Raw genomic sequence first — 13,904 nt, forward strand, 5'->3', positions numbered from 1 at the left:
CCTATGTTGCCCAGAATGGTCTCAAACTCCTGGACTCAAGCAATCCTCCCGCCTCAGCCTCCCAAAGTGCTGGGATTACAGTGTTTTAAGATTTGAATGTGACGTCTCCAAATTCCAGACACAGCCCCTCATTTGCCCAGTTTGCTACTACAGGCAGGCGATAGGCACAGTGCAGGGAGCCTGCCCAGGAGCCCAGGGGCAGATCAGGGAACTGGGGCGTAAGCAGGCAGGAAAAGCTAAGGGCGAAGGGGGGGGGGGTGCGAGAAAACCTAGGCAGAAGCGTTTCTTGCACAGCTTTGGACGCACCACACACACAAGAGACACCACTCGGGCGGCCAGTCACCTGGTTCTAGGTGGAGAATAGGAAAGCGATGATAGAAATAGGCTCTCTGAGTGCTCTGCATCTCTGCAACAGAGAGGTTAAAGCAAAACCCAGGCAAAGGAAAAGGAGAAACCAACAGAAAGAATTAAAAAGAACCACTCAAAGCAACCAGCCTACCAAGGAGTAGAGGCGGGAATGTGATACGGCGCGGGGCTGGGAGCCTAGGCTGCAAGGCTCAGGGCTGCCTTTGACTTTCCCACACGCGGAAAGCGCTCCACCCAGGAGGACCTGGCCACGGTGTGTGCTCAAGGGCCGTGGCCTCCTGTTTCGGTCCGAGGAGCCCTCTCTCATGGGAGCTACAGAGGGCGGAGACCACCTGGCCTATGTCAGGGGGACATGTGTACCCCTTGTTTGGCAGCTCGGCCCACTGTGGAGGTGGGAAGATGACCAGCCGCAGCCAAGAGGAGGCAGGGGGCGAAGGGCAAAGGGCGTACCATCCTTCCACAGCTCCGAGACAAACTTGTCAGAGGACTGGTGGAGCAGCGTGGCGATGTTGTCATTCAGGGGGTCCATGTTCTTCATCAGCCACTCGTCAGCTTTGTAATCCACCTGGTGGGGTCAGAGAGGCAGGAGTCACAAGCTGCACTGGGGACACCTGTGCTCACAGGCTCTCCGGAGCACAGGCTAACCCCATGCGTGGAAAAGTCAGAAAACGTGAAGACCCTTTGACCCAGCATTTCCACCCCTAAGAAGGAAGTGATGAGGATAAGGGACGCGAGGCATTAAGACGTTCTCTGCGGCGTCTCGTGCAGAGCCAAAGCCTCAAAGCAAGGCATGACCAACAACGGGAGCCTGGCTCTAGACACGGCATGGTAGCCACACAGTACCGTGCTGGGTTTCAGCTTTTTTTTTTTAATTCTTAGGTAATATGAACAAAGAAAAACAATCCTGGAGGGACAACAAAATGTTACTATTTCTTTCTAGTCATAAGACAAGTAATTTTTGTTTTTTCTTTGTCTTTTTAGAATGTTCACATTTTCTGAGTATGTGTCAGTTTCATCTTTTTGGAAATATATTCTGTTTTTAAATATATTTTTTTAATTGGGCAGCCTCCTAAACCAGAGGGTTCAGAGAGACTCCCAGAAATAGATTCCTTTTTTCTCATTTTAAATAGAGATAGGGGCTGGGTGCAGTGGCTCACGCCTGTAATCCCAGCACTTTGGGAGGCTGAGGCAGGTGGATCACCTGAGGTCAGGAGTTCGAGACCAGCCTGGCCAACATGGCAAAACCCCATCTCTATTAAAAATACAAAAATTAGCTGGGCATGGTGGCATGTGCCTGTAATCCCAGCTACTAGGGGGGCTGAGGCAGGAGGATCGCTTGAACCTGGGAGACGGAGGTTGCAGTGAGCCAAGATCGTGCCACTGCACTCCAGCCTGGGCAACAGAACGAGACTCCGACTCAAAAAAAAAAAAAAAAAAATAGAGATAGGGTCTCACTATGTTGCCCAAGCTGGTCTCAAACTTCTGGGCTCAAACTGTCTTCTTGCCTTGGCCTCTCTAAGTGTTGGGATTACAGGCATGAGCCCCTGTGCTCCGCTAAAATATATACTTAACAAAACAAGTAATATACAGCATGACATCTTCATTGCAAAAGGTCCCAGAACAATACCCAGAGAGCAGCAGCAACCTGGGCCTCCCTCTTCCCAACACAAACTGCAGCCCAGAGGTGCTCCCCTCAGTATGCAGGCAAATGCACGCTGCTGCAGCCCAGAGGTGCTCCCCCAGTATGCAGGCGAATGCACGCTGCTGCAGCCCAGAGGTGCTCCCCCAGTATGCAGGCGAATGCATGCTGCTGCAGCCCAGAGGTGCTCCCCCAGTATGCAGGCGAATGCATGCTGCTGCAGCCCAGGGGTGCTCCTCTCAGTATGCAGGCGAATGCACGCTGCTGCAGCCCAGGGGTGCTCCTCTCAGCATGCAGGCGAATGCGCGCGCTGCAGCCCAGAGGTGCTCCCCCAGTATGCAGGCAAATGCACGCTGCTGCAGCCCAGAGGTGCTCCCCCAGTATACAGGCAAATGCACGCGGCTGCAGCCCAGAGGTGCTCCCCCAGTATGCAGGCAAATGCACGCTGCTGCAGCCCAGAGGTGCTCCCCTCAGTATGCAAGCAAATGCATGCTGCTGCAGCCCAGAGGTGCTCCCCCAGTATGCAGGCGAATGCACACTGCTGCAGCCCAGGGGTGCTCCTCTCAGTATGCAGGTGAATGCACGTTGCTGTTTATCATGAGGTAGGTGATGCCAGTTTCCTTTCCCCAGGCTCAGACCCTCCCACCCAGGCCAACGTCCTTGTCCTTTTAGCGGCCACAGCACAGCCCACGGAAAGACGCACCACAGCTGATGCCATCGTGCAGGCCCCTTGGTGGGCTCTAGGGTGTTCCTAATTGTTCAGCATTACAAATAATCCCACAGCAAAAGCCTTCCTGGAAGCTTCTGCACTAATGAGCGTGTGCGTTTCCCAAAGGTGAGAGTGGAGAAAGGAGGCTCGGGAAACATTCCTTCGTTAATGGTGTAAATTGCTTTTTTGGCTTTATTATTTTTTTCATGGGTAGTTTAAGACAGTTGCTTCTGCAGCCCCAGGAACCAGCCAAGCTAAGTAGAAGAGGCCAGCACAGGTGTGCTAGAACCGGGCCTGGACTCCTTGTGGCTTGGGAACAGACCTGTGAAAGCTCCCACATCTCCTCGCCAGTCACCACCAACTACTCACCACCACCAAGGAGATGGCGCAGCCCCTGCCTAATCACAGCAATTAACTGTTAGGGTCTTTGTGCAAGAAGCACACAATATGCTGAGAAAAACCAGCTTTTGTCTAAGCATGCACCTCTATGGACTAAGTTGGGTCTAAGCCCCAGTCACATGCAGACTGGGAAGATGTCTGCTAGGTAAGTGTTGAGGGCAGGTCCACCACTGACTGACTGTGGCAGACTTGGCAACAGGAGCTGTCACCCACAGCAGTGGCAATTCCCCGCCCTCCCCCCCCAAACTAGGACATGTTTGGCGATGTCTGGAGACATTTTGGGTTGTCACAACTAAGGACGGTGCTCCTAACCCTAGTGGGTAGCAGCCAGGGATGCTGCTAAACATCCTAGCATGCACAGGAGGGTCCCACAATAAAGAAGGACCCAGCCCGCAATACCAGGAATGCCGAGGTTGAGGAGCCCTGCTCCGGAGCACTGATCCATGCCACGGTTGGGCCTCAAGAGCTCGTTTAATCCACATAATCCTGTATGGTGGGTGGTCATTCTCATTTTCCAGACGAGGAAACCAAGGATCAGAGAGGTTGAGTAACTGACCCAAAGTCAAACAGCTTATGAGTGGCAGAGCTCTATTCAAACTCTGAGCCCATGCCTTTAGCCAAAGCTCTGCACCTGGCAGACAGGCCCAACGATAATGCATGATGACAACCAGCCTGGGCACCGGGTGGAGTGTCGCAGGCTTCTAACAGCACGGACCAGGTGAAGGGGCTCTGTAAGGTGTGTAAATGACGATGCTGTCACCGGCCACATTACTGGGTGAGTCACTGTGCAAGAACTGTACTCAGGTCACACCCCTGCGTCCCCAGGAGCTGCCCAGCTCCTGGTCCTAGAGAGCCTCAACTCCACCTCTCCTGCGAAGGTCTGGCCAGCTCCTCCCTGTGAGTGCTCCTCACCTTGCCGGCGTAGTGGATAATGCAGAAATCAGCTTTGTCCTTCAGCTGCTTGGGCTTCTGGAACTTGGGGTGGGTGCCCTGCTCCTGCATCACCTTCTCCACGAAGCTCTTGTCAGTGGCTTTGGGGAACCAGCACTCCTCGTCCAGCAGGGCCAGGATGCCCGGGGGGCCTGCCTGGAGGAAGCGCAGCATCAGCACAGGTGAGTGCACCCTGGGAGGGGCACCCCACCCTTCAAGAAGCCAAAGCCCGGACATCAGAATCCCCTGAATCCCACAGAGGGTGGGCGACGCGCTCCCCAGGAGGAGCAAAGCGCTCAGTTGAAGATTTCTAGTTTATAAAGAAACCTCTGGGGCCCAGGCTACGGCTGACACCTTTACCCAAGGATCCATCACGGTGGTTCTCCAGCATTAGTGAAACCCACAGTGGGTTTGATGAAAAGTGCAGATCCGCTGACCCACGGGGCCAGCGTCTGACTTCACGGTGTACTGGAGTCTGCCCAGGAGGCTGCCCTCAACAAGTACCCTGTGATCCTGCCACGGGAGATGCCACCCCACATGCTTTGCGTCTGCACGTCTATGATGAGATGGGAAGATGGGATACGTAGGAGGAGCCCCTTGAGGAAGACAGTCCCAGGGACCCAGCAGCCTTCTGCACACTGAGTTTACAAGACAAGAAAGCAGATTTGGACACTGCAGAGAGGCTGTCTGACAAAACTTGAAGCCCGGTGGGTTCCTATTAGTTGGAAAATTCAATTGATTAAAGAAAAAAAGCTCATTACAAAAGTAAATTGTTGGCCAGGCGCGGTGGCTCACGCTTGTAATCCCAGCACTTTGGGAGGCCAAGGTGGGCGGATCACCTAAGGTCAGGAGCTCGAGACCAGCCTGGCCAACATGGTGAAACCCTGTCTCTACTAATAATACAAAAATAAGCCTATAATCCCAGCCACTCAGGAGGCTGAGGCAGGAGAATCACTTGAAACAGGGAGGCAAAGGTTGCAGTGAGCCGAGATCACGCCATTGCACTCCAGCCTGGGCGACAAGAGCAAAACTCCGTCTCAAAAAAAAAAAAGGAAATTTTTTTCAAACTGAAAAAACTTTGTCCTAAGCCTTCTGATCAATTAACCATAATCAAAAGAAAACCCAAAGACAGGCCAGGCACGGTGGCTCACGCCTGTAATCCCAGCACTTTGGGAGGCCAAGGAGGGCAAATCACAAGGTCAGGAGATTGAGACCATGGTGAAACCCCACCTCTACTAAAAACACACAAAAAATTAGCTGGGTGTGGTGGCGGGCACCTGTAGTCCCAGCTACTCAGGAGGCTGAGGCAGGAGAATGGCATGAACCCGGAAGGCGGAGCTTGCAGTGAGCCAAGATCGGGCCACTGCACTCCAGCCTGGGCGACACAGCGAGACTCCGTCTCAAAAAAAAAAAAAAAAGAAAAAGAAAACCCAGAGACAGAAACGGCTCAGGCTTCATTACAGATCACGCCCCCAACAAGCCTAAAACACAAACAGGCGACCCAACCTCCACCTGGCAAGAGGTTTAAGTATGAACTCATTGGAAAAGGTTCCTCTTTTCCATCTTCACACAGCTAATGCTGGCAATAAAAGCACTGCTGCTTGCTGGTTTTATGGGGGGATGAGCTGAGCTTTGGTACATGTACACCTGGGCAGAGCACTCAACGCCCAGGGTCTGCACCGTTCCATGCTACAGTGAAAGCAGCCCGCGATAGGGCCTTACTACATCCATGCATGGCTGTTTCTTTAAGACAAAGAAATGCTTATCGAGCCCAGCCTTCAGGAGGATGCTGGGTGGTCTTCTGGGACTGAAAACAGGATGCTAGGGCCCCAGCCACATCCGCACCTGGTCCAGCAGCTGGGAGAAGCCCAGCCCACAGCTGCAGCCCAGAGCATCTCCTCTAATGGAGGCACCCACCCAGGTCTCCCAGGCACCAGATCTCAGCCTCGGGGCTTCGTCCTCCAGGAGGCACCAAAAGGAAGGGGAGTTAAGACACCTCCACAACCAACACAGAGCTGAGGTGAGGAGTGGGTGCCCCGGAAGGGAAAAGCCAGAGGCAGGTGTTAGGTCAAAGCACGCCTGGCACTCACTGGCTTCTCAATGAGGTCGATGCAGGGCTGCAGGTCGAGGCCAAAGTCGATGAAGTTCCACTCGATGCCCTCGCGCTGGTACTCCTCCTGCTCCAGGATGAACATGGTGTGGTTGAAGAGCTGCTGCAGCTTCTCATTGGTGTAATTGATGCACAGCTGCTCAAACGAGTTCAGCTGCAAGGAGAGAAAATAATGTCAGAGAGACGCCAACCCTGCACTAAGATGCCCAGACACCCCTTGAGAAGGAGGGCGGGGCAGGGATACAAGAAGGGCCTCCTTGGGCACCTCCATGCCGCTGCCTTTAGAGCCCGGATGCTCCTGGCCTTCCCTTTATCCACCCAGCAGTGGGCGACATTTACTCTTTGGAGTCGGGGACCGCAGGCAGTCCGGTAAAGCCTTTTCAGAATAGTGCTTTAAATTGCATCCAATAGATTACAAAGAAAGTAGTTATTTTGAAATATAATCATCAAAATACTGTGATCGAGTAATTCATTGTGCTTCCTTGTTTTTTATTTTTATTTTTTATTTTTTGAGACAGAGTCTCATTCTGTCATCCAGGCTGGAGTACAATGGCACAATCTCAGCTCACTGCAGCCTCCGCCTCCCAGGCTCAAGTGATCCTCTCAGCTTAGCCTCCCTAGTAGCTGGGACCCCAGGCACACACTACCGTGCATGGCTAATATTCGTATTTTTTGTAGAAATGGGGTTTCACCGTGTTGCTCGGGCTGGTCTTGAACCCCTGAGCTCAAGCAATTCTTCTGCCTCAGCCTCTCGAAGTGCTGGGACTACAGGCGTGAGCCACTGCACCAGGCCCTTCTATTTTTTTATTGAAGAGATGGGGCCTTGCTTTGTTGCCCAGGCTGGTCTTGAACTCCTGACTTCAAACGATTCTCTTGCCTCAGCCTTCCAAAGTGCTGGGATTCCAGGCGTGAGCCACTGCACCCGGCCTCTGTGCTTCCTTATTAACAAGAACTAGCCATGGGCTTAATAACTTCCAAAATTTTGAGGTAGCGATGCATAAATGACACTACCAGATCTCTGCAACAACTGGAATGTGACACAAAAACATCTAATTTCTATTGGTGACAGATCACAAGTACTGCTAATACAACTGTGGTTTATATAGTTTGTTCAGTTCGCAACTGGAAAAAATACATGATTTCAATGAGAGGTTAGTAAAAAATAAAGATGTAATTTTCTCATCCCAGCTCATGGCTCCTCTCAAACCTCCCATGGACTCCAGGTTAAGAACCTCTAATCTACTATAAGTATCGGTTTCCCTACTAGACCTCAAAGTCGTCATGGGCAAGGGAGATGTCTTATCCCAATGCTCAGGGAATATTTGCTGGAAGAATAAACAGGAAGCACCTGCCCAGGAAGCCTCCAAGAATGTGACCTAAAAGGTCCCATCCTCCCAGCCTGGACAACATGGCGAAACCCCATCCATACAGAAAATACAAAAATTAGCCAGGTGTCATGCCACATGCCTGTAGTACCAGCTACTCGGGAAGCTGAGGTGGGAGAACGGCTTATGCCCGGGAGGTCGAAGCTGCAGTGAGCCATGTTCATACCACCGCACTCCAGCCTGGGTGACAGAGCAAGACCCTGCCTCAAAAAAAAAAACAATAAATAAACAAAAGGTCTCATTTTCTCCAGCATTTCTGGTTGAAAATGAGCACTTCTGTTTAGCTTAAAACACATCTAACTGAGCCTGGGCCACACCGTGAGGCCCCATCTCTACAAAAAATTTAAAAATTAGCTGGGAGTGGTGGTGTGTGCCTATAGTTCCAGCTACTAGAGGGCTGAGGTGGGAGGATCAGTTAAGCCCAGGAGGTAAAGGCCGCAGTGAGCTATGACTGCACCTCTGTACCCCAGCCTGAGTGACAGAGCGAGACCCTGACTTTTTTTTTTTTTTTTTTTTTGAGACAGAGTTTTACACTTGTTGCCCAGGCTGGAGTGCAATGGCACAATCTCGGCTCACTGCAACCTCTGCCTCCCGGGTACAAGCAATTCTCCTGCCTCAGCCTCCCAAGTAGCTGGGAATACAGGCATGTGCCACCATGCCTGGCTAATTTTGTATTTTTAGTAGAGACAGGGTTTCTCCATGTTGGTCAGCCTAGTCTCAAACTCCCAACCTCAGGCGATCTGCCAGCCTCGGCCTCCCAAAGTGCTGGGATTACAGGCATGAGCTACCGTGCCCAGCCGAGACCCTGTCTTTTAAAAAAGAAAAAAAAAAAAAAAACCCACACCCAACCAAACTCTTCATGCAAAGGAGATGGCCCACTCAGATTGGTGTGGGACCATGAGAAGCAGAGTTCTTAACCAAGGATAAGGCAACCAGCAGGCCAAGGAGGCAGCGGAGTGGGTAATGAAGGGCGAGACTCACATCAAAGATCTCGAAGCCGGCGATGTCCAGGATCCCGATGAAGGAGGCGCCCTGCCTCTTGGTCTTGTCCAGAGCCTTGTTGATGCGCAGCACCAGCCAGCGGAACATCCGCTCATAGGTCGCCTTGGCCAAGGCCTCGATGGCAAAGTCAGCCTGCGGGGCACACCCGGAAGCACAGTGTCAGATACAAAGGATCTGAAAACCCTCACACCCTTTGCCCCAGTAATTTCACTTTTAGAGCCCTCCCCCTAGAGGAACATCCCTAAGTATGTGGGGGAAAAAAAAATCTTCGTGCACAAATGTGTTCACTGTGGTGTTATTTAAAATGATGAAAAGTAGAAACAACCTAATATCTAACAACATGGGGACAATAAACTTAGATCTTTCTAAATAAAATGGGGACACACTAAAGGATTTATAGAAAAAGTGATGCTTCAAAATAAGGCAGCTGTCTATGGCCATACCACCCTAAATGCACCCGATCTCATCAAAATAAGGCAGCGGTCTACGGCCATACCACCCTAAACACGCCTGATCTCATCAAAATAAGGCAGCAGTCTACAGCCATACCACCCTAAATACACCCAATCTCATCAAAATAAGGCAGTGGGCAGAGGGGCGGGGGGGATAAGACGAATGATGAGCCGAGACTCGCCGTGAGTTAGTAACTGTTGAAGCCGCCTACGTGATGGGCACGTGGGGCTCTTTACACTCTCCCCTCTTTGTTTTGCATGTTTGAAAAGCTCTGTAATTAAAAGCCAGAACGAGAACTAAGTTTAATTCTTTTTTTTTTTTTTTTTTAAGTCTTGTAGGAAAGAGCTGCCCAACGATATTCATCACTGGGAATTGTTTTCCTTCTCTCGATTTTTCTGTATTAAGAGTCATGTAGTATTTTTGTAATAGAAAATGGAGGTTTCTCCTTAATGGTCAGGGAAACGAACAGGTGGCAATAATAATACGCGATGTCTTTTGGAAACAACGGTCTTGTCTTTCATGCAATGCTTCTGCACAGAAACAGCCGTGAGCTGTCAGTGTACAGCAAATGGGAGAAAGACTAACAAAATGAGCTTCCAAGTATTTTTGAGAGATGGGTTTGGCACCCTAAAAACCCCCATGGCCAGCACCATAAAAGAAACTAGAGACCCCTGAGAGAGGCAGAAAGCAGTCTGCACTGGGCGGGACCTCCACTCCGGGGGCAGGCAGGCACATCAGTCTGGCAGGAAGGAGCAAGCAGTGCTGCTCGTCTCTCAGCACACGTGGCAAGCCCAAGGCAGCAGGTGGTAGAGAAACAGCCGCTTGGCAAGGCTCGAGGATGATGGGAGCCGCCACCGTGGCACCAGGAGTTGAGCTACAGTGGCATCAAGTTCCTGCTTTTATACCAGACAGGACATGCCTATATCCTTGATGACCAATCGGCCAAAATACCGTCTCAATGTAAAGAGGCACAATGCAGCCTCAGGATGGCACTTCCTGGGCATGAAGCCTTGAGTGTGCCATGAAGCTTCTCCAGTGCTCTAGATGGGGTGATGCCACCTCTCTCCAGGTTGCTGTGAGGACTGCATCAGGGAATCATGTGAAAGTGCCTGACATGGACACTCCAGGATGGCCCAGAACAGCCTCAACTGTGCTGCTGCAGGCACATTCACCCAGGAGGCAGCCGGCTGCCCTGGCCCCAGAGGACATACCTGCTCTTTAGTCTGCGCCTTCTGGACGTAATCCCGTCCCACTTTGATGCGCGGGGTGAGGATTCCTCTGGTGAAATCGGTCACATTGATACCCAAGAGATGGGACACCTTTTGGGCAGCTAAGATTTTTCAGAGAATAAGAGAGGGACAAAAAGTCCTAATTAGACCCAAGAGAGTAAGTCCCACTGCTTGACTTGGGAGCAGAGAGGAAGAAAGCCACGGGGTGAATGAGCAATCATTACCAGGACAACCGCACCTGGGCCCTTCTTTAGCAGGGCCACAGACACCTAGCACCCCCCAGACTCAGCAGCCACACGCAGGTCAGTGGGCAGGGCAACTGTACCTCCCCAGAGCCCCACGGGGCAGAGAGGAAGGCGTCCTGACTGGAGGCCCCAGCCAGCGGCAGCTGAGGTTCCTCTGTCCACTCTCAGCCACACACCTCAGAGTGTAAAAGCAGGTCCCTACCCACCAATGGGGCTGAGAGGAGCAGGCCGGCCTGGTGCTGGGGCACAGAACAGCACAGGATCCCACAGGAGTGTCTTTTTTTTTTTTTTTTTTTTTTTGAGACGGAGTCTTGCTCTTGTTGCCCGGGCTGGAGTGCAGTGGCGCGATTTTGGCTCACTGCAACCCCTACCTCCTGGCTTCAAGCAATTCTCCTGCCTTAGCCTCCCAAGTAGCTGGGATTACAGGCACACGCCACCATGCCTGGCTAATTTTTGTATTTTTAATAGAGATGGGAGTTTCACAATGTTGGCCAGGCTGGTCTCGAACTCCTGACCTCATGATCTGCCCACCTCAGCCCCCCAAACTGCCGGGATTACAGATGTGAGCCACCACGCCCGGCCAAGAGTGTCTTTTACAATCCACACACTCATGCGTTACATCTTTAGAGAGACCCTAAGGAGGACACGTTAAGACTGAATAACTTGCATGGGGTCATTTGCAGCAACCCTAACAAAGGGGCTGAGTCGGGTGTGGCAAGGACATAATTTCAGGATCTCGACATAGTCACGGGCAAGGCTCCCATTAAGGAGGAGCTAAGGCAGAAATCACTGGTGTCCTGACGAATGGTCTGGTCTCAGGAATGAATGAGGGAAGCCCTGGTCCACATGATCACAAGTTTAAGTTATTCTGAAATGCTTACTTGGTGAGAAGAAAAAGCAGGGTCATGTTTACATGTGTTTTACATCTGTACAGAAAATACCGACAGATATACGGCCATAAACTCACCTAACATTAAAAAGAACAGTGTCCGGAATTTCCGCAAGACCTTCCCTCCTGAGCAAATCCATGGCCAAGCACCTGCCCCATTATTTCCGGCGAGAGGCCCCGGGTGTTACCTGTGTTGTCGGGCATGGACGCCTGGTCAGTGTTCCGCTCCTTCTTGAAGACGATGTTGCCGAGCTGAAGAACCCCTGAGATGACCCGCAGCAGGCCTTTGGGTGCAATCAGAGGCAGCTCAGAAGCACACATGGGTCATGGTGATTCCCGGGGGTGGGGGCCACTCACCCACGGATCCTCAAGCCAGACAAGCCAAGCAGGGACACCCCCCAACTCCCTGGGGCCACAGAGGCACCAGGTCTGCGTCTAACGGTGTGTGGTGGGCCCAGCCACCCTAGAGGGCTCACCCCCTCCCGGCCGGCATGGCCTGTCCACACTGCCATTCATGCTGGGCTTCACCAGCACAAAGCACCCATCCATCCCCAGCTTCTTCCACACTCCCCGAGACAGGACATGAATATTCTACTTTCAGCAAATGGCAAGGGCTGTGCAGTGGACCCGAGCCCTGGGCAGTTAAGGACATGTCCTTTGCACCCTTTCTGAGTGCCTGTGGTACCACCAGGAACAAATAACCCTGAACCTCAAATCTGAGGAATCATTTTCCCACACACTGAAGGCCTTCCCCTTTCCCTGGCCTCTAGCAGACTCCCCAGGCCCATCGGCTACCCTGATGCCCCTGAGGGCGTGGGTACCAGCCTTCCTCCGCCCCACCCTCGACCACAGAAGGGCCAGCCCTGTACCCATTTGCTCCTCTTCTGGGATGCCCATAATCCTCATGGCCTCCATGGTCTCCTGGAACATGTCCTTGTCCTGCTGCCCGGGGATGGTGACGTGTCCATTGGACAGGAAGCGGTATTTGTTGTACGGCTCCAACAGGAGATCGGCTGTAAGGGGTGGAGGGCAAGGGCGCCTCAGCGAGGTGCTGAAAGCAGAGGCTCCATCAGCACTGTGACCTCGAAGGTTGGAGAGACTGGGAAAGACCCTGAGCCCTGACGCGCCCTGGAAACCGCAGAGTAGCCAGCAACGTTCAGCTTTCCTCAGTGTCTGAGACTCTGACACTCCCATCTCCTGGCCCAGGAGAGCGCCAGGGTCCTGTGATTTGCAGGTACACGTGCAACCCACCCTAGCTTTTCTCTGGCATGGTCAGACAGAAGACCAAGTCCTTAGGATGGCGCAGAGAACAGGAGTCACTCTCACTTCTGCCCGCTAAACCCAAGGCCAAAAGTTTTCATTTCCCAAATGATGTCTACAGCCCAATTCTGGCAAGAGGCCCAGAGCCTGGCAGCCCCGGTGTCAGGCTGCAGGCCGACTACTCACTCTTCAGGTGCTCTCCAGCCCCAGACAGGAGATAATAGAAGATGTGGAAGGTCCGTTCTTCCTTGGCTTGGCGGATAGCACGAGATTTCTCCAAAAGATCTTTGCATATATTAAGGAGCAACACAAGCTGGGGGGAAGGCAAGCCCTCCACTGTCCTCATTTTTTTTTTTTGGAGACAGCGTCTTGCTCTGTCGCCCAGGCTGGAGTGCAGTGGCATGATCTCGGCTCACTGCAGCCTCCACCTCCTGGATTCAAGCGATTCTCCTGCCTCAGCCTCCCAAGTAGCTGGGATTACAGGCACCCACCACCACACCCAGCTAATTTTTAGTAGAGACAGAGTTTCGCCATGTTGGCCAGCTGGTCTTGAACTCCTGACCTCAGGTGATCCACCCACCTTAGCATCCCAAAGTGTTGGGATTACAGGCATGAGCCACTGTGCCCGGCCAGCCTTCCATTGTCCTCTTATTCTCGTCCAAAGGAACTCAACTTCACAAGGAAGAATGGCACAAAATGGCAAAACACAGCAAAAGCAAACTGCCTCGGTTCTCACCTTCAAGGGGCACGGCACGTCCAAGAGGAGCTCACACCTTCGGGAGCCTTGTCTCATTCTTACAGGTAATGGGAACAAGAACATTCCCACAAGCAAAGGCTAAACGCTGGCACGTGGGAGAGATAAAGTGGCATCCCCCAAATGCCCACCTCTGGGAGCCACACTAGATGGCTTTCAACAGCTCCATTCCATTCAAAGCACAGGTTATCCTGCCTGTAAATAAGGAAAGCCCTAAGCTCTGTGTTGGGTTTGCACTAGCCAATCCTGACAGTCCCCTAGCTCCACAGAGAAGGTGTCAGGACAGGCCCATAAGGGGAAAGTGCTGGAATCAGGAGGCAGCTTCTTCTCTACAGAGGTCATGCCTCCCCTCCGGATCCAGAACTCTTATCCCAACGAACCACAAGGATACAAGTCTCAATGTTGGCTCCAACGATGTAGCCATTGACATCAAAGTTGATGCGAATGAATTTGCCCTAAGAAAGAAAAGATAGCAAGAGATCAGGGGTGCCCCTGACATGGGGAGCTAGAGAGCAAGGGGGAGACCAGAGCCCC

The 13,904-nt window shown here is 52.2% G+C and overlaps 1 protein-coding gene across 1 annotated transcript in view; it reads right to left on the reverse strand.

Annotated features, from left to right (window-relative positions):
• The window catches only part of MYH9 (myosin heavy chain 9), a 105,900-nt gene that overhangs the window by 25,548 nt on the left and 66,448 nt on the right, over positions 1-13,904 (reverse strand). Inside the window, exons 7-15 of the mRNA XM_054469417.2 lie at positions 13,762-13,825; positions 12,803-12,901; positions 12,226-12,369; positions 11,545-11,640; positions 10,205-10,323; positions 8,520-8,672; positions 6,134-6,307; positions 4,026-4,199; positions 817-931 (exon numbers count right to left, since the gene is read on the reverse strand). Coding sequence (XP_054325392.1) covers positions 817-931; positions 4,026-4,199; positions 6,134-6,307; positions 8,520-8,672; positions 10,205-10,323; positions 11,545-11,640; positions 12,226-12,369; positions 12,803-12,901; positions 13,762-13,825 — 1,138 coding nt within the window. The remainder of the gene's footprint in view (positions 1-816; positions 932-4,025; positions 4,200-6,133; positions 6,308-8,519; positions 8,673-10,204; positions 10,324-11,544; positions 11,641-12,225; positions 12,370-12,802; positions 12,902-13,761; positions 13,826-13,904) is intronic.

This window comes from Pongo pygmaeus, chromosome 23 (genome assembly GCF_028885625.2).
Source record: "Pongo pygmaeus isolate AG05252 chromosome 23, NHGRI_mPonPyg2-v2.0_pri, whole genome shotgun sequence".
NCBI classification, from domain to species: Eukaryota; Metazoa; Chordata; class Mammalia; order Primates; family Hominidae; genus Pongo; species Pongo pygmaeus.